This window comes from Elgaria multicarinata, chromosome 16, assembly GCF_023053635.1.
Source record: "Elgaria multicarinata webbii isolate HBS135686 ecotype San Diego chromosome 16, rElgMul1.1.pri, whole genome shotgun sequence".
Classification (NCBI taxonomy): Eukaryota; Metazoa; Chordata; class Lepidosauria; order Squamata; family Anguidae; genus Elgaria; species Elgaria multicarinata.
Window position 1 is genome coordinate 80,001 of NC_086186.1, and position 19,931 is coordinate 99,931.

The following is a 19,931-nucleotide window of genomic DNA, read 5'->3' on the forward strand; positions in this document are numbered from 1 at the left end:
CGGGGGTGGGAGACGTAAATTTTGAGGCAACAATGGATGAAGGCCAATGCACCACAGTACAGAGAACAGCTCCAACAGTGTCCCAAAATAGTGTCCACAACAAGGTAGGAACAAAGCCAGACTATAAAACACATGGTCTTCAATGTCTATATACTAATGCCCAGAGCATGGGAAACAAACAGAACAAACTTGAACTCTTATTACATGAAGGCAAATACGACTTGATAGGTATAACTGAAACTTGGTGGGATGACTCCCATGACTGGAATATAGCAATTGAAGGATATAACTTGTTCAAAAAGAACAGAAGAAATAGAAAGGGAGGTGGAGTTGCACTATATGTTAAAAATACCTATCCCTGCACATAAATACAGGTGGATGAGATTGGGAGCCCCGTCAAGAGCGTCTGGATTAAAATAAATGGGGCTAGGAATAAAAAGAATATGATAATCGGAGTCTACTACCGACCACCCAATCAAGGAGAAGACGAGGACGAAACTTTTGAGAAACAAATTGCCAGTGTTTCAAGGAAGTGTGATGTAGTAGTGATGGGGGACTTCAATTACCCTGATATCTGTTGGGAGACCATTACTGCCAAAAGCGGCCCTTCCAAGAAATTCCTGACATGTATGGGTGATAACTTTCTCCTACAGAAAGTGGTGGAAGGAACTAGAGGATCGGCAATCCTTGACTTGTTATTGACCAACAGGGATGACTTAGTGGATAAAGTGGCAGTTACGGGAACTCTGGGGGAAAGTGACCACGTCATACTTGAATTCTTGATTATGAAGGAGACAAAAGTTGAGCATAGCCATACACGTACTCTGGATTTTAGGAAAGCTGATTTTAATAAACTCAGAACTATAATAAGTAAGGTCCCGTGGCAAGGAAGCCTAAAGAGAAAAGGAGTGCAGGATGGGTGGGAATATCTAAAAAATGAAATTTTAAAGGCACAGTTACAAACAATTCCAACAAGGGGAAAAGATAGAAGACAACAGAGGAAACCAATGTGGCTCCACAAAAAGCTTATTGATGAACTGAAAACAAAAAGGGATACATATAGGAAGTGGAAAGAAGGCCAGGCTACAAAAGAAGAGTACAGACAAGTGGCGCAGAAGTGCCGAAATGACGTCAGGAAGGCTAAAGCTCAGAATGAGCTGAGATTAGCGAGGGATGCTAAAAGCAATAAAAAGGCTTTCTTCAGATACGTGAGTAGTAAAAGACAGAGGAAAGAAATGGTGGTTCAACTGCTTAATGAGGATGGCAAATTGATAACAGACAATTGATAACAGAAAAGGCTGAAGTGCTCAATTCCTACTTTGCCTCAGTCTTCTCCCAAAAGCGGGTCTATGACCCCCCTGGAAAAAGTGAAGCAGAAGTTGAGGGGGCAGGATTGCAGTTTGAGATTGATAAACAAATGGTCAAAGAACACCTAATTTCCTTGAATGAGTTCAAATCTCCAGGGCCCGATGAACTGCATCCAAGAGTAATGAAGGAGCTAGCGGAAGAACTCTCAGAACCTTTGTCTATTATCTTTGCAAAATCATGGAAGACGGGTGAGGTGCCGGACGACTGGAGGAGGGATAACGTTGTCCCTATCTTCAAAAAGGGCAAAAAGGAGGAACCTGGGAACTACAGACCAGTCAGTCTGACATCCATCCCTGGGAAAATTCTGGAGCAGATTATAAAGAAGTCAATCTGTAAACACCTTGAAATCAATGCAGTGATTACTAGAAGCCAACATGGATTTGTCAAGAACAAATCCTGTCAGACTAATTTGATCTCATTTTTTGATCGGATAACCTCCCTTGTGGACTGTGGGAATGCTGTGGATGTCATATATCTTGACTTCAGCAAAGCTTTTGACAAAGTACCACATGACATTCTGATTAACAAACTAGCTAAAAGTGGGCTAGATGGAACAACTATTTGGTGGATCCACAGTTGGCTACAGAATCGGACTCAAAGAGTACTTATTAATGGAACCTTCTCAAACTGGGGAGAGGCAACGAGTGGGGTACCGCAGGGCTCAGTCCTATGCCCAGTGCTCTTCAACATTTTTATTAATGATTTGGACGAGGAGGTGCAGGGAACGCTGATCAAATTTGCAGATGACACAAAATTGGGTGGGATAGCTAATACCCTGGAAGACAGAAACAAACTTCAAAGTGATTTTGATAGGCTAGAGTGCTGGGCTGAAAACAACAGAATGAAATTTAATAGGGATAAATGCCAAGTTCTACATTTAGGGAATAGAAACCAAATGCATAGAAACCAAGATGGGGGACACTTGGCTCAGCAATACTACAAACGAGAAAGATCTTGGAATTGTTGTAGATCGCAAGCTGAATATGAGCCAACAGTGCGATATGGCTGCAAGAAAGGCAAATGCTATTTTGGGCTGCATTAATAGAAGTATAGCTTCCAAATCATGTGAGGTACTGGTTCCTCTCTATTCGGCCCTGGTTAGGCCTCATCTAGAGTATTGCGTCCAGTTCTGGGCTCCACAATTCAAGAAGGACGCAGACAAGCTGGAGCGTGTTCAGAAGAGGGCAACCAGGATGATCAGAGGTCTAGAAACAAAGCCCTATGAAGAGAGACTGAAAGAACTGGGCATGTTTAGCCTGGAGAAGAGAAGATTGAGGTGAGACATGATAGCACTCTTCAAATACTTAAAAGGTTGTCACACAGAGGAGGGCCAGGATCTCTTCTCGATCCTCCCAGAGTGCAGGACACGGAATAACGGGCTCAAGTTAAAGGAAGCCAGATTCCGTCTGGACATCAGGAAAAACTTCCTAACTGTTAGAGCAGTGCGACGGTGGAATCAGTTACCTAGGGAGGTTGTGGGCTCTCCCACACTAGAGGCATTCAAGAGGCAGCTGGACAACCATCTGTCAGGGATGCTTTAGAGTGTATTCCTGCATTGAGCAGGGGGTTGGACTCGATGGCCTTGTAGGCCCCTTCCAACTCTGCTATTCTATGATTCTGACTAGCTCAGTGGCAAAGCATATACCTTGCATGCAAAATCCCCCACAGCAGACGCAGGTAGGGCTAGGAAAGACCCCCGACTGAAACTCTGGAGGCCGCTGCCGGTCAATAGGGACAATACTATTGGTTTATTATTCTATTTCATTTGTACCCCACTTTTCTCCCAAAACATTTGGCACTCAAGGCCAGATGGACTAGTGGTCTAACATGGTTTAAGGTATCTGCCTATGTTCCTAATGTGGATGGGTTTTGCTCAGCCAGCTCAGAATACCACCTTGCAGTAAATGATGGAAGCAATGAAATGTGGCTGTGTTAACCAAGAAAATGCCATTGCTGTAATTCGCTGCAACGAAGTTAGCATAAATGATGAGGTTCTCTTCAGAGATAGCAGGTTAGTGGTGTTTTAGTCTAAGATGTAGGGACATGGCTCATGGGAGAGCCAGTCCAAGGTTCAATCCCCAGCTGCATCTCCAGATAGGGCTGGAAACCCTATCAATGGCCCCTTTCAGACAACACGCTAAACCATGCTGATTAATCACAAAATGGTTAAGGTTTTGTGGTTAAGCAGCATGGTTTAGCGTGTTGTCTGAATGAGGCCAGTGTCGAGAATATTGGGCTAGATATTGGACCCAAGGGTCTGACTCAGGCCTTAGCTAGACCTAAGGTTTATCCCAGGATCGTCCCAGGGTCATCCCTGCCTGCACCCGGGATATCCTGTGTGTCATTTACATGAACAGGGATGACCCCGGGACGATCCCAGGATAAACCTTAGGTCTAGCTAAGGCCTCAGTCTAAGGCAGCTTCCCAGGTGTCTTGTATTCCTATAAGCCCTGTTGGAATCGATACATGAGCATGGAAATTGGATACCATTGGGCATGGAGAAATGAAAAAGGAGAACCAGAAATATTACGTGTCAGCCATAAATTATTGCTATAGTAAACTGATAATGCACCACCATTTAAATGTGCTGAATTTCAAAAACGTTTATTAGAACAGGATTTTGAACATGCCACTTCCAGTTCAGAATATCCCCTGTCCAATGGATTTGCGGAAATGTACACTGATGGTGCTATATAAATAATAATAATAATAATAATAATAATAATAATAATAATAATAATAACCAGAGGATTTACAAGCTGATCCATATTGGGCCCAGTCACATTATAAAACTACTTCTGTAGAAATAGGATGATAATCCTCAGATGTGGAGATGTGTGATCCCCCCCAGTGACCCTGCATTGTTTGCAGGAACCCTTCCTGCTCCAAACCCACGGATCAGCTGTGTGCTCCACGTGACTTCCCGTCTCCAGGGGGCATCCTAAGGGTGCAACTGCTGCTGCTGCCCTCGGCCTGGGCAAACTGGGACTTCCAGGCCGTCATGCCAGTGCTGACACTGACTGTGATGAATGGATTCAGCCGTGATTGTGATGTCACATATGACATAAAGCACCTTGTAATGAGCTAGAGTTTTATGACATAAAGCACCTTGTAATGAGCTAGAGTTGCCCACAAAGGTCTGGAAAATTTCTGCTTTTGAGTCAAGACGAAATTGAAGGTTGAGTCAAGACGAAATTTACCAGAGAACATGACTTTCTGTGGAAGGTGATGTGTGCCCCAGGGTTCGGGTTTTACATCCTAGATGACTGACAAATCTTTGGGCCTGCAAAGCTTGCCAAGAGAAGAGGAAGCCCCACGATTAGGAGCAAGGCCCTGCTGCTGGGTGGAGCAAATGCCACAATCCGGTGTCTTTACAGCCCATTTGTTTTAACAGGATTTAGATACGCTTGATTGTGTGCTGTGCTGCGCCCACAGTGTCTGTGCCCACACAAAAAAGGGGGAGTGTTAACCTCTGTTTAAGATCTGTTTGATAGGTTGTGAAGTTGTGTTGATGCGTCTAAAACACTGAAGTCTAGACTAGTTTGCGTTTTAAGCCTTCCTGCCTTATAATTAATAAGTCCCCCCACCCCTATAGATAGGTTCTATAAAGTTATCAGTCTTCATAGAACCCAGCCGGTAAATAAAATCCTGGCTGGAACAGATTGGTAGAAGTTCAGGCCTAGCTGGTCTACTTGGAGAGAAGCGAAGGGCTTTATGTATGTATGTATTAAAATATTTGTATCCCAGCCTATATTATTGAGATCTCGGCGGCGTACAGATAATATCAATTCAAACAGTATAAAACGATACATAAATTACACAGCTAAACATGTATTAAACCATTAACAAATACCAGTAAAACCCAAATAAAACTGCATGCAGCTTTAGGGAAATTAGCCCTCAAAGGCACTGATAAAAAGCCACATTTTAACTTGGCACCGAAACGAAGCTAGCGTCTGGACCAGTTGGGCCTCCCAGGGGAGAGCCTTCCATAACTGGGTTGCCACAACAGAGAAGGATTTGCAATAATGACAAGAACCACAAAAGTAAAATTGTACGTAGCGGGATAGTGCCCTCCAAACCTGGCTCCCTCATTACCGGGGAAGTTTATGCTGGTCAGCCCTTGCTAGGCCATCCCTAGCACAAACATGGCTTTAGCCTGATCTTACATCTATTGCACAACTGAACAACGAGGGCTCCATAAATTAGTATTGATACCTTACTGGGTTCGCCTGCCTGCCCTGCAGTCCCACCAGCCTATTTCGGTTTCTCTTGAAAGCTACGATGACCTTTACTGTCAGTTTACAACATGGAGGATTTTGGAAACCTCTAATTAATCTTTTAGAAATGTGATCCCTTGCCAAGAAAGGCCCATTTAATGTCTCAATTTTGTTTCAGGCTCCGCTCATTCTTCAAGAGAGTCAGGCATAAGAAGAACAGGATTTGTCACCATGAAGAGGAGTGCAGCAGAAGCACAGACAGCTCCCAGCAAAAAGAAAAGGCCAAGCCTCAGAAGGAGGAGCTGGATGAAAATGGTGAGACTCTTGTGGGGACTGAGAAGAGGTCAAGGAGGCTCCGTGCTTAAAGGATCGTGGGCACAGGGCTCCCACAGGAAGAGGAAGGGAGCACCCACGTGGTTAGGCAGTGGTTCAACAGGAAGGCGGCAGGCAGTTCCTGGCCTGCGGGAGGCCTCAGCTAGCCCAAGGGCCCGGGATCCCTCTGTGAGGCAACAAGCAGGAGTCATCATTTCCCCCATTATTTATGTATTGATCTCCTGTGTGCCAATCTAGAGGTTCTCAGAGCGACTTACAATAAGAATGTCAAAAATAACAAACTCAATGAGCAGTAACAACAAAAATTAGAAGACAGCAAGCAACGTAGCCTATGAAAGCAGAATTAAAATTGTCAGGGGGGAAATAAGGCTGATACCACAACTGCACCTGGGAATTGTCTAGGAGCCGTTGCGGCTGTTTCAAGACTGGCGTATATGTGTGTTTCATACCCAGTCCCTGTCAGTAATCCAGCTGCAGCATTTGCAACCAATTAGTTCCTGCACCAAAGCAAGATTGGATCTTTGGCTGGGACCCTGCACCGCTCTGTGCTGCTCAGTGGTGCAGGCTGTGCTTGGGAGCAGGCAAAGGAAGTAGAGAGTCTAGCAGAAACGCCCGTGTCTTTTCATTATTGCAGGGTTTCCCCTGGGTTTGGGTCAAATGGATAAAGATGAGAAGTCAATTAGACTGGAATTTTGGATGTCAAGAAGTTATCTCACCACAGCAAACATGCCTCATTTTTTAGCTATCCTACTGTCAACGTGGTCTGTAGCTACCAGAAACTGCCAACACACACCCACCCTTTGGTCAAGACTATCACCCCAGAATCAATTGGGCCAGAGGCATTTGGCTCTGTCTTAATAAACACTCTGCCCAAGGCTGGGGTTCAGCCCTTGTCTACTGTGATTTTGAGTTCCCATTTCAATCTCTGCACAGAAGGTCCAGTCTCACAGGTACTGATGATGATCACTTGGACGTGTTCTACTGCTTTCAATAGGTCTAAGTTGTAACTTTTTATTCATTCATTTATTTATTCATTCAAGGTGGCAACTATCAAACCTAAAGCCAATACAAACCTCCTAGATTTTTTTATTACTAAAGAAGAGTGGTAGAATAACGCCACATTTGCAGTCGTTCAAGAGGTCCCCAAAAAAGAACCATACAAAATCACAGACATGATGCTGTCTTTGTAGCCTGTGTCTCTATACTAGGCTAAGTAGACCTTCAGCTTGTTCTGATTCAGAAAGGCAAATCTTGTGATTATAGAACGTTTATTGATTCACTCATAAAAAAATTCCAAGGTGGCTCAAAGAAACGGCAAAATTGACTATCAGTTTGCAGTCGGGTATTTGCCTTAAGGACTGGTGTCTAGTTAAATATGAGGAAGCAGAGAATAGAAGAAATGCTCAGTTTTCACACTGTGTGTGTGTGTGTGTGTGTGTGTGTGTGTGTGTGTGTGTGTGTAAACAGTGGGGTCCCCCTCCCCCAAGGATCTGTGTTGGGGCCTTTGCTTTTTAACTTGTTCACAAATTATCAGGGGTAAGGGGGTGAGCAAGGGCAGGGCCAAGTCTGCAGATGACACTAAAGGAGAAACTGACCAGGAAACTGACCAGGTCATGGTGGACAAGCTCAATCAAAATGCCAGCCTGATGTGTGCAGCAGCTGTGAAGAAAGGTGGACTCCATGCTAGGGATTATTAGGAGAGGAACTGAAAATAAAACTGGCATTATCATAATGGTGCGAACATGGTCACTATGTCCTGGTCACTGCACCCCAAGAAAAATATTGTAGAGCTGGAGAAAAGTTAAAATATTTGGGGCTGTTTCATTTAGGAAAATGCAATTGAGGGGGAACATGGTAGGGGGGTGTTTAAGTATGTGCAGTGTAGAAAAGTGGGTAAGTTTTACTAGAACCCAGCAGGGTCATCCAGTGAAGCCAGATGGTGGGAGATTCTGAACAGACCAAAGGAAGGCCTTCTTCAAACAGCACATGGTTAAACTATGAGATGTCGTGATAGCCACAAATTGGGATGGCTTTAAAAGGGGACTGGACAAATTCATGGAGGAAGAGCTAAGGCTATCTCTACTCATCTTGGTGGCTACAGTATGTACCATTTGCTGACCTAAGCTCTGTTCTTCCTCTTTGGCAGAATCACAGATCTGTTTTTTCAACTTGAGGAATCTCAGAGAAGGAAATGGCCCTTCCCTGGTGCAAGAGTCCACAGACAACCTGTGTGCCTTGGCTGAGACCAAGGTGGCCGGGGTCCTGCGGGCCATCTGCAAGTACCGCCAGAGCATCCACAAGGTAGGGGCCCCCTTTGGCGCTCTTTGGGCCTCTTTCAGCTGGTTCTTTGCCTGTTTGTTTTAATGCTGCTCAAAAGTGAATTGGGGATTAGAGGGCAGACGCATGACATCTCAAACCATCTCGCTGTCTATGTTTTTCGTTCTCATCCTGACTTTCTCTTGGGCCAATTCCTATCCCATATCTAGTGGGAAGGTCCCTCAAAAAAGAGGGATGGTCAGCTTCTTTTTTGGCAACTGGGGGGCTGTGTCCATAGGGCTGCTTGGGTGCATGGTGAGGTGCTTGGCGCCACATGATGTCGTGGCCAGCACGCACCCAACCAGCGGTGTCCACCTTGGAAAACCACAGTATCACTATCACAGAGTCATTTTACTGTGTTCCTTTTAGTTGAAGCAGCTTCCATGCGCTTGCTGTGCCATGTGCCCCCGCTCGCCTGCATTAAATCCTGGGTGTGCCTCTGTAACCTGACTGTGACATGTTCAAGGGATGCAGGTGCCCCTCCCCTTATCAGTCCTTTTCCTAGCCCATTCCATTGGGAGCCTTCATTAGGCACTTCCTTATGGCTGCCTTACTTCGCTTCTCTGATGTTGTGTTACTTCGTTTCGCTTCTCTGCTGTTTAGAGTAAATAAGGTAGAAAGTTATAACTCAGTGACAGTTTGCTAGCATGGGGCGAATTTGGGGTGGAGGGTGCACTCAAGGAGTGGGGCTGCCCCTTCACCCTCATCAGTCCTTTTTCTAGCCCATTCCATTGTTATTTAGATTCTCTGATGCTGTCCTACTTTGCTTCTCTGATGCTGTGCATTTCTGGAGGGAGCTTATATTCTTTACTTTGCTGTTACCAGCTGCGCATCTCCGGTTTATAAAAATAGAGATCTGCCGCATTAGTTCATTCCCATTCCCATTCCTACAATGTAGCAGGGGGAGCCTGGAGAGGAGTGGGCAATAAGCCTTTCTCATGGATGACTTTGGTTCTACCCCACCCCTACCCAGAAGTATGTTTTTCCAGGCTCTGCAAAACCAGGTTTTAAGGACGACTGGCTCCACCATGTAACACTAATGAAGTAGAGCCGGTTTCATCATACTAGCACATGTCCTGGGCTCAGGGTCTCACTGGAATTCATCGCCCTATGGGAGAATCCCCCTGACACACACCAGTTCATAGAGATCTGCTTGGGATGGTGTCCCTGCTGATCAGAAGAATCAGTCCAACCCCGTTTCGAGGTGTGGGACCTACCCTTGTGCACTCTTGCCAGAAGGCGTTGGTGTGCCTGAGGTCTTGTGGGGGCAAATGAAAACTTCTCTTTCCGAGGGGCTGTGGCATCCACTGCTGGTCCAATGAGCTAGAGAGGGACACCTTGATCCACCCATGAAGGACCGGGGCAGCAGAAGCGCCGAATCAGCCCCTTCCCCTCCTCAGAGCGGGGCATGCCCAGAGTGCTGCCCCGCTGCACTGGGCAAGGGTGTGGGTGCAGCAGAAGCACAAGCCCTCCCGCCACCTGAAGTGAGGAGGCACCACTGGGCACCCCCAGCGGCTGCCCCTGTGGTCACAACCCCCCTGCAGCGGCTGTCCTCCCTCCCTTTGGCTCCATGTAACCCCTCTGAGCGAGCCAAAGCGCCTGCTTCCTGGAGAGCCACGGCAGTCACTCTTGCAGCCAAAGTGGCCCTCCAGAGAGCCCGCCTGCCTGCCTGCCTGCCCACCCACCTGCCCACTGGCTCTCTCCAAGTGGGCTCTTAAAAGGAGCCAGAGGGGGGCAGGTCCCCCAGAGCAGCCACCCACCTTCTGCCTCACTTGGAGGATGCCCTGAGAGAGAAAAAGAGGGTGGGCAGCTGCTGGAGGAGCCTCACCAGCCGCGGTATTGGCCACCATGGGTGAGCAGGGCTGGCGGGGGTCTCTGGACCACCTGCTAGTGCCACCACCTCGCTCCAGTGAAGAGCAGTGGGGACCCCTCCTGGTGGGGAGGGGGAGTGCACCATGTGCTGCTCCTCCCACTCCGCCACGTAGGGGGTCACCCTGCCTCTTGAGAGGGCTGGCCCTGTTTGGGTGGGATGCGCGCATGAGAGCGCCTGCGCACTGGCTTAGCACCATCGATTGCAGCTGGGATGGCTCTGGGTCTGCTCCTCCTCCAGGCCAGCAGAGTAGCTAAACTCAGCGCGAGGAGTTTGCTTGCATGCGGCCAATACATGCAGCTGTTTGGGGGCGGGGGGCGAATCCATCAAAGCATCAGCTGTTACTCAAGACCATAATAACCCAGCTCCATTCTTTAAGTTCAAAATTCCATATTAGAGTAAAACCTTTCAGACCAGTAAAGGGGTGGGACTCATCCATGGCTTGCTGTGCCCAGTCCTGCAAGCCCCGAACAAGAAAAGAACCGGATATTACAAGCTAGACATAAGGTGATGCCTTATAGGCCCCTTCCGACTCTACTGTTCCTTGATTCTGTGTGCATCATTAGATTTTGCTTGATTTAAAAAACACAAAACACACTCCAAATAAATAAAAGCTGTGGGAAGAAGGAGTGCCCAGTTGGAACCATGCTAGGTGGGGCCTTCACAGTTTGACTTCATCACAGTCCTGATCTGAATCAGAGGGACAGGAGCGCTATTTGCCCTGGGAGGAAACCATCCATAAAAGGAAGCAACAGTGGTGGTATCTCTTAAGTGTTCTTAAGAGTGGGGGCGACTCCAGGCGTAAGACAGGACACAGAGGGAGAAAGGGTAGGGTCTTTTGAGGCAGCAGCAGGAGACCTTTGGACAGCTGAGGGAGAGACCTTCACAGGCATGCCTGAAAGAGAGACAGTTGGAGAGATGGTGGGGTGGGGGTTAGGCCTTGCATGGCCTTGGAGGTCAGGGCAAAGGGTTTGGGCTGGATCCGGCAGCAGACAGGGAGCCTGTGTAGCGATTTAAGGAGAGGCATGTTGGCAAGATCAGTGGCCAATGGACCATGCTGAGACCATGGGGGAAAAACCAGAGGGTTAGGAAACAAGTCCTAGGAGGCAAGGTGGAAAGAACTTGGTATGTTTAGCTTGCAGGGGGGGGGGGGAGGGTGGCAGGATAGCACGGTCTTCAAAGACCTGAATGCAGCTGGGACTCTGTTCTCTGATGCTCCGGAGGACAGAACTCGATCTAACAGGTCTAAGTTACAGGAGGGTAGATTTCGGATGAAGATTGCCTGTGTTGAACAGGGGGTTGGACTAGATGGCCACCAAGGCCCCTTTCAACTGTTATGGTTCAGTTATCTGTGATACTATGAGGTTTATGCTCACATTGGGGCTCTTTGGTTTATCCTCTGTGTGCATTGATTTGGAAATTCTTCAAATGTTTGAAAGTTGTATCATGTTGCATTTTAAGGTTTTAATATTTGCATTTTATCATGTGAACCCCCAGAGAGCTTTAGTTATTGGACAGTATAGAAATGTAATAAAATAATAATAATAATAATAATAATAATAATAATAATAATAATAATAATAATACGGCTTGTGCTCAGACCGATGCTGTACCTTCTGTGTGTCTGTGTGTCTGTGTGTCCCCACCCACAGCACTTCACATAACCATGTTGTTTCCCTTTTGTGTTCCCTTCCATTCTGTAGATTTCTCCAAAGCATCGCTTGTGCATTAATCAGATCCTGCAAGCTGTGATCAAGTCAGCCAGTAGCATAGACTACAAACTGGCTAACGTCCTCATCAAACTGGCCGCTGAAGATATGCTGAGGACCACGGTAAGAGCCAAGATGACAAAACAGATGCCAAAAGCGGCCCTTCCAAGAAATTCCTGACATGTATGGGTGATAGCTTTCTCCTACAGAAAGTGGAGGAAGGAACTAGAGGATCGGCAATCCTTGACTTGATATTGACCAATAGGGATGACTTAGTGGATAAAGTGGCAGTTACCGGAACTCTGGGGGAAAGTGACTACGTCATACTTGAAATCTTGATTATGAAGGAGACAAAAGTTGAGTGTAGGCATACATGTACTCTGGATTTTAGGAAAGCTGATTTTAATAAACTCAGAACTATGATAAGTAAGGTCCCGTGGCAAGGGAGCCTAATGAGAAAAGGAGTGCAGGATGGGTGGGAGTATTTAAAAAAGGAAATTTTAAAGGCACAGTTACAAACAATTCCAACAAGGAGAAAAGATAGAAGACAACAGAGGAAACCAATGTGGCTCCACAAAATGCTTAGAGATGACCTGAAAACAAAAAGGGATACATATAGGCAGTGGAAGGAAGGCCAGGCTACAAAAGAAGAGTACAGACAAGTGGCGCAGAAGTGCCGAAATGGCGTCAGGAAGGCTAAAGATGTGAATGAGCTGAGATTAGCGAGGGATGCTAAAAGCAATAAAAAGGCTTTCTTCAGATACGTGAGTAGTAAAAGACAGAGGAAAGAAATGGTGGTTCAACTGCTTAATGAGGATGGCAAACTGATAACAGATGACAAAGAAAAGGCTGAAGTGCTCAATTCCTACTTTGCCTCGGTCTTCTCTTAAAAGCGGGTCTATGACCCCCCCAGGAAAAAGTGAAGCAGAAGTTGAGGGGGCAGGATTGCAGTTTGAGATTGATAAAGAAATGGACAAAGAACACTTAATTTCCTTGAATGAGTTTAAATCTCCAGGGCCCGATGAACTGTATCTAAGAGTAATGAAGGAGTTAGCAGAAGAACTCTCAGAACCCTTGTCTATTATCTTTGCAAAATCATGGAAGACGGGTGAGGTGCCGGACGACTGGAGGAGGGCTAACGTTGTCCCTATCTTCAAAAAGGGCAAAAAGGAGGAACCTGGGAACTACAGACCAGCCAGTCTGACATCCATCCCTGGGAAAATTCTGGAGCAGTTTATAAAGAAAATCTGTAAACACCTTGAAATCAATGCGGTGATCACTAGAAGCCAATATGGATTTTTCAGGAACAAGTCCTGTCAGACTAATTTGATCTCTTTTTTTGATCGGGTAACCTCCCTTGTGGACTGTGGGAATGCTGTGGATGTCATATATCTTGACTTCAGCAAAGCTTTTGACAAAGTGCCCCATGATATTCTGATTAACAAACTAGCTAAAAGCGGGCTAGATGCAACAACTATTAGGTGGGTTCACAGTTGGCTACAGAATCGGACTCAAAGAGTACTTATCAATGGAACCTTCTCAAACTGGGGAGAGGCAACGAGTGGGGTACCGCAGGGCTCAGTCCTGGGCCCAGTGCTCTTCAAAAAATTTATTAATGATTTGGACAAGGAGGTGCAGGGAACGCTTATCAAATTTGCAGATGACACAAAATTGGGTGGGATAGCTAATACCCTGGAAGACAGAAACAAACTTCAACGTGATCTTGATAGGCTGGAGTGCTGGGCTGAAAACAACAGAATGAAATTTAATAGGAACAAATGCCAAGTTCTACATTTAGGAAATAGAAACCAAAGGCAGTTACAAGATGGGGGATACTTGGCTCAGCAATACTACAAACGAGAAAGATCTTGGAATTGTTGTAGATCACAAGCTGAATATGAGCCAACAGTGCAATATGGGTGCAAGAAAGGCAAATGCTATTTTGGGCTGCATTAATAGAAGTATAGCTTCCAAATCACATGAGGTACTGGTTCCTCTCTATTGCGTCCAGTTCTGGGCTCCACACTTCAAGAAGGACGCAGACAAGCTGGAGTGTGTTCAGAGGAGGGCAACCAGGATGATCAGGGGTCTGGAAACAAAGCCCTATGAAGAGAGACTGAAGGAACTGGGCATGTTTAGCCTGGAGAAGAGAAGATGGAGGGGAGACATGAGAGCACTCTTCAAACACTTAAAAGGTTGTCACACAGAGGAGGGCCAGGATCTCTTCTCGATCCTCCCAGAGTGCAGGACACGGAATAACGGGCTCAAGATAAAGGAAGCCAGATTCCAGCTGGACATCAGGAAAAACCTCCTGACTGTTAGAGCAGTACGACAATGGAATCAGTTGCCTGGTGAGGTTGTGGGCTCTCCCACCCTAGAGGCCTTCAAGAGGCAGCTGGACAACCATCTGTCAGGGATGCTTTAGGGTGGATTCCTGCATTGAGCAGGGGGTTGGACTTGATGGCCTTGTAGGCCCCTTCCAACTTTGCTATTCTATGATTCTATGAAATATAGAGTGAGGCTCTTCTTCCCGCTCCATCCAACTAGCTTGTTTCCCAAACTTGAGCAGGTATATCTGAGATTCACCAGGGGGCGATCGACACCCGCGATTGGGTGCGAAAGGAGAGCAGCTTGAGGCCCTTTGCCACATCGTGGCCAGTCCACAGCCATCCAGCCACTTCCCTCTTGAGAAGCTGCATTTTCTCTGAAAGTCCTTTTACTCCAATCTTTTTACTGCAACCAATATGCTTCTAGTAAGAAGCTCCTGTATTCTGAAATCAGCATGTATTTATACAATTTTTTGTGTAGAAGTTACCTCATAACTAATGTTATCAACTGTCCCATAAATTAGGGCTTACATCTCATTGTTGTTAAACATTCCTTTAAAAATTGGAATGTTCATATAGGTGTTTCACGTACACCTTTCTGGCTTGATGACATCAATTTTTAATTATACCTTCCAGATAATTTCCTTTACTCAAAATTTGCTAATTAAACTTCAGTCTATATTTTTTTCTAGACAAGCTTTTTGATGTGTATTCCTTACACAATATTTTTTGCTCATTAATTGATAAGCAGAAATTTTAAGTACACTTTTGACCTGGAATAATAAGACAGCCTCATACCTGTTCATTACTCAAATATCTTTTTGGCCTGAGTGATTGGCCTTCTCTCTTTGAATACTATCCAGGTCATTTTGACCATTATTTCATGCCAGTTCCTCTAATGATGTTCTTAAAAGCCATGCTGGATCAGACCAAAGGCCTGTCTAGTCCATCATTCGGTGTGCACAGTGGCCAGCCAGGTGCCCCAGTGCGAAGCTTGCTAGGAAGACACGGGTGAATAGCACCCTCCCACTTGCATTCCCCAGAAACCTGGATGGAGAGAAATCCTGCCTCCAGTACTGGAGGTAATGTGCAGCCATCCTGACTGCAAGCCATGGATAGCCGCCTCTGCCTCCTCCTCCTCCTCCTCTTCCTCCTCCTCCATGGATTTCAAGACATGCAAGTTGGCAGGCCATCACTACAACTTGTGATAGCAACGTCCACAATTGACTTTGTGTGCTGTATGAAGAAGTTCTTCTCCAGAGGCTCATGGAGGGCATTCCGTGCCTGTGAGCTGGTGCCTCCCCCAGGAATACCCAGTCAGGGCTGGTCGTTGCTTCCTGCCCTCCCTGCCCAGTGAGACGTACAGTCATGGGGAGACGGGACTGATGGGGCTCCCCAGAGCTCAGGGCCCCTCGCTTCGACTGACCCAGAGCACCTCTGTCTTGTCTGGATGGAGTTTCAGTCATTGCTCGAGCGGGGAATCAGGCCAAAGCCACCGTGCAGAAAGGGGCAGCACCTGCCGGCCAGCCTTTCTCCAGGGACCCTCCTCCTAAGCCTGAGGTGCCGCCTTTTCCAGCCAGAGTGGGCCGACCCTTCCAAAGCGCCGCTGGGTCGCAGGCCGGCTGATAGGCTCTGTTCACTCCCAAGCAAAGCAGCGGAGCTTCTGGGGCTTCCGGGCATCAGTGCCCCCCTTCCCCCCCCCCCCCCCCCCGGGCAAGTGTCTATTTTCAGTGGTGACACCAAGTTAGGGAATCCCTTTCCCAAATTCCTGCCTGGCACCTATGTTGTGCTTTTGCCTCAAAACTTTTTAAGCTTCTAATGTTAAAAAAAAAACACACCACTTTTGGTTTTTTCAAAACTTTTCTGAAGTTTTGAAATTTCTGGTGAGTTTGCTATAGTGACTGGTTATAGGCTGTGTTAGATTTTATGGCTTTCTAGTCTTCTTGGTATATTTGATAGTTTCATCTTTTATTGTAAGCCAATAAAATATGTTTTGATAATTGGGTAGCCTAAGAATGTGGTTAGGAAAGGAATAGGCTAGTGTGACTCCGCCACTCCAGCAGGGCAAGAGTCCCGTCCACTCAGAGGAGCGGCGCTGTGGCTATTGCTGTGCCACGTTCCACCCGACTCCGTTGCTCAGGAGAAGCCATTGCTGGCAAGAGCAGACACGAGAGGCGGGTGCTGCCGGTGCCGGCAGTGCGTGCAACTCTCAGATTGCCCCCAGCGTGACGCTTCTGCCTCCCCCCCCTCCCCCCCGGTTGCTGCAGGATCTTCAGGACCTGTATCAGGACGCGGCTGGTGACATCCTGGTGGCCTTGTGGAGCCACTTCCCGGCAGACGTGTTGACCAAGCTCCTGGAGGGCTTCCGAGGCCGGCTGCTCCCGTACCGTAGCATCCTCTGTGTCTTGGGGAAACTGGCAAACAAAGGTACAAACCACCATTCTCCCAGAGACCCTTGCGCTGAGTCCGCTTGTCGTGGGAACAGGGTTGATCTAATTCAAAGGGCCTCCTCTGTTTGGGATCAGGGTTGCTCCGAGGAAGCTGGGGTGGCAGGCGGGGACAGGCTGTGAAATGCCTGTGCAGCCCAGTGGGCCTGGCACAGCAGCTCAGCCAAGGGTCCACCTGCTGTATCAGCAGGCATATTTATTTTGCACAGTCCAGCGGGCACGTTGGACGTTTGAGCTCTGACTTTGTAAATCCTTGAGCCATAAGCTTGTAGAGTGCCATCAGCATTGAGCCTATGCTGGAAAGGAAGGCCCCTTCTCCACAGAGCCATCTAAGGCCACCCATAATCTCTGTTGCGCACCTTGGCCCTGAACGATTCCCTTCCTCACCTGCACAGCTTTCACCGAGAGTGACACCTTCAAGATCGACGTGTGGGAGCAGAAGCTGGTGGAGGTATGGTGAGGGCTCTTCTTCCTTGGCCAGGTTCCCACTGAATCTGGCCTGGGCTTTTTCCCACCTTGGAAAAGGGGCCAGGAGTTATTAGCGGGCAGAGGCAGGAGGCGGGTGCATCGCTGAGTCCTCCTGCATTGCCATGGCCAGCGAGGGCTTGCAATGGTCTCCGTCCCTCACCACAGTTCTGAGCCCATTGGAGTTTCGTGCTATGTGACTTGGGGACACCACCACCACCCGCTAAGGCGAGCAGATTCCTTTGGGCACAACTGAATGGAGGTGGCATGAGGGTGGGTGGGTGGGTGGTAGGAATAAGGGAGGCCCAGAGGGGATGTTTGCTGGGGTGGCCCCTGCTTGAAGTGCCCCCCAGCATCCTCCGGCTGAGGAGCAGCTGATGCGGGGGGGGAGCTAAGGTCTCTTCCTGCTTCCCACTCCACGTGCGCCCCACAGCCAGCCAGCCACTCCATCGGAAGTCAGCGTAGACGGCCAACCACGGAGAGGCATTCCGCTGCGTTCATCGCTTGTCCCCCGAGGCTTCCCTCCTCCATAGCGCGTGTCCCCACCCCCCACCCCCACGGGCTAGTAGGAGAGGTGTTCTTTGCTGGCAGAGATGGATGCAAGACAGGACCAAGCCACAGGTGATCGGATTTGAAGAGATCAGGCCAGGGAAGGAGATGGAATGAAGGGAAACCACCCGCCCTCAGCTTGCTGCTGCTGCTGCTGCTGCTTTAGTGGCCATGTGATGGGGAGAAGCCTAGAAGCATAGAATAGCAGAGTTGGAAGGGGCCTCCAAGGCCATCGAGTCCAACGCCCTGCTCAAGGCAGGAATCCACCCTAAAGCATCCCTGACAGGTGGTTGTCCAGCCTTGTGCTCTCCTTGTGAGCTGCAGCCTTTGAGGCGTCTGAGCTGATCACTGTGGGCAGCGGGGAGGGGGACTCACTTGAAGATAGTAGCGTACTTTATGCCGAAAAAGGTATCTTGACATCTTCCTTCCTTCCTTCCTTCCTTCCCTCGGGGCAGAAGAGGCTTAGCTGCAGCAGTTGCTTTAGTGCCTGTTTTCTTCTCCCACCATTTTTGGCTGGTGACCCTAGAAAACCACTGTAGCCATCATTGGACCCAGAGTGCACAAGACCTTTATCTGCCCCAGCGAGAGGAAGGAAAGATGCGTGTGGAAACGACGCCTTGGGCGTAGGAGATGTCTGCCATAAGAACATCCCCACCTGTGAGCCCCGTTTTGTGGCCTCGGCCCACGCTTGGGGCATTCGTCCCTTGCTGGGCGCCACCACCTCCGGAGGCCAACTGCTGAGCTGGACGAGCCTCAGCCGGACCCAGCAAGCGGTTGGCCTGATTTCCCCACTTCTTCCTGACAGTTTGTGGAGCGGCTCTTGATCGATGTCACGGATAAGGCTTGCTTTCAGGAACTCCATCAGGAGCTAGTGAAAGGGGACACAAAATGCGACAGCCAAAGCCCTGAAAAGGTGAGTAGCTGCATCTAGCGTTCTGCTCTCTGGGCCCCAGGAGGAGGGCCCGCCGGCTGCCAGCCACGATGTTTGTGGGAGATGTGGCTCTCTGCCTTCCGTGATGTCCAGGGATAGACTGGGGATTCTGTTAGTGTACCGGCCACCCCGCTGCCTATCAGACTCCCTGGCTGAGCTTACGGAACTAGTGTCGGAGTTGGTGTTGGAGTCGCCCAGGCTTTTGGTCCTGGGCGACTTCAACATCCCTTTCGGGAGTGGTTTATCAGGTGCAGCTCGGGAGTTCATGGCATCCATGACAAACATGGGCCTATCCCAATTGGTCTCTGGACCCACACATTCAGCAGGTCGCACCCTCGATGCTGTTTTCAGTTCCGAACAGACAGATCTGTGGGCGGAGGTGATAAATACCTCTGCGTTGTCATGGACAGACCATTTTCTGGTCAGGGTTAATATCATGGCTACCATCCTCCCCTGCAGGGGTGGCGGACCTATTAAGATGGTCCGCCCTCGAAGGCTGATGGATCCTCTTGGATTCCAGAAAGCCTTAGAGGGTACTATGGCTGGTATTGTCGACGATCCTGTTAAAGCCCTGGTCAATAGATGGAATCAAGACCTAACTAGGGCTATCGACACGATTGCCCCCAAACGTCCTCTCCGACCTGCTTCCAATCGGGCACCTTGGTACACAGAAGATCTCAGGAAGTTGAAGCGGGAAGGTCGACGACTGGAGCGCCGATGGAGGAAAACTCGTCTCATATCCGACAAGGCACGTCATAGAGAACATCTTCGTTCCTATGGGGTGGCAATACGTGCAGCGAAGAAAGCTTTCTTCTCTGACCGCATTGTGTCTGCGAATTCACGTCCAGCAGAACTGTTTAGGGTGGTGAGGAGTCTAACTCGGTCACCTCCTCCCCTGAACCCAGTTTTAGAGCCTTCGGTAGTTCGCTGTGATGCATTTAATGATCATTTCACAGATAAAATCTCTCGGATAAGAGCCAATTTAGATGCCGCCGTTATAACAGAAGCTGAAGCTGAAGTGTCCAGCAACTTTGTGAGTAGGATTACACTGGATCAGTTTCAGTTGGTGAGTACTGATGATGTGGACAAGCTGCTTGGACGAGTAAGGAGGACAACTTGTCCTCTCGATCCCTGTCCTTCTTGGCTGGTCACCCAGGGAGGAGATGCAGTTAGACTACAACTACAACATATTATTAATGCATCTCTCAGGGAGGGGAGTTTTCCACCATGTTTAAAAGAAGCAGTGGTACGGCCACTTCTCAAAAAGCCCTCCCTGGATCCCCTGGACCTTAATAATTATAGACCAGTATCAAATCTTCCATTTTTGGGCAAGGTGATTGAGAGGGCAGTTGCCTTCCAACTCCAAGCAGTCTTGGATGATACAGATTTTCTAGAC

The 19,931-nt window shown here is 48.1% G+C and overlaps 1 protein-coding gene across 1 annotated transcript in view; it reads left to right on the plus strand.

The window, feature by feature from the left end:
- LOC134409709 (maestro heat-like repeat family member 5) overlaps nucleotides 1-19,931 on the plus strand; it is a 109,059-nt gene that overhangs the window by 34,783 nt on the left and 54,345 nt on the right. Inside the window, exons 2-8 of the mRNA XM_063142599.1 lie at nucleotides 4,302-4,444; nucleotides 5,786-5,903; nucleotides 8,068-8,222; nucleotides 11,811-11,939; nucleotides 16,411-16,570; nucleotides 16,986-17,041; nucleotides 18,410-18,517. Of these exons, the coding sequence (XP_062998669.1) occupies nucleotides 4,302-4,444; nucleotides 5,786-5,903; nucleotides 8,068-8,222; nucleotides 11,811-11,939; nucleotides 16,411-16,570; nucleotides 16,986-17,041; nucleotides 18,410-18,517 (869 nt within the window). The remainder of the gene's footprint in view (nucleotides 1-4,301; nucleotides 4,445-5,785; nucleotides 5,904-8,067; nucleotides 8,223-11,810; nucleotides 11,940-16,410; nucleotides 16,571-16,985; nucleotides 17,042-18,409; nucleotides 18,518-19,931) is intronic.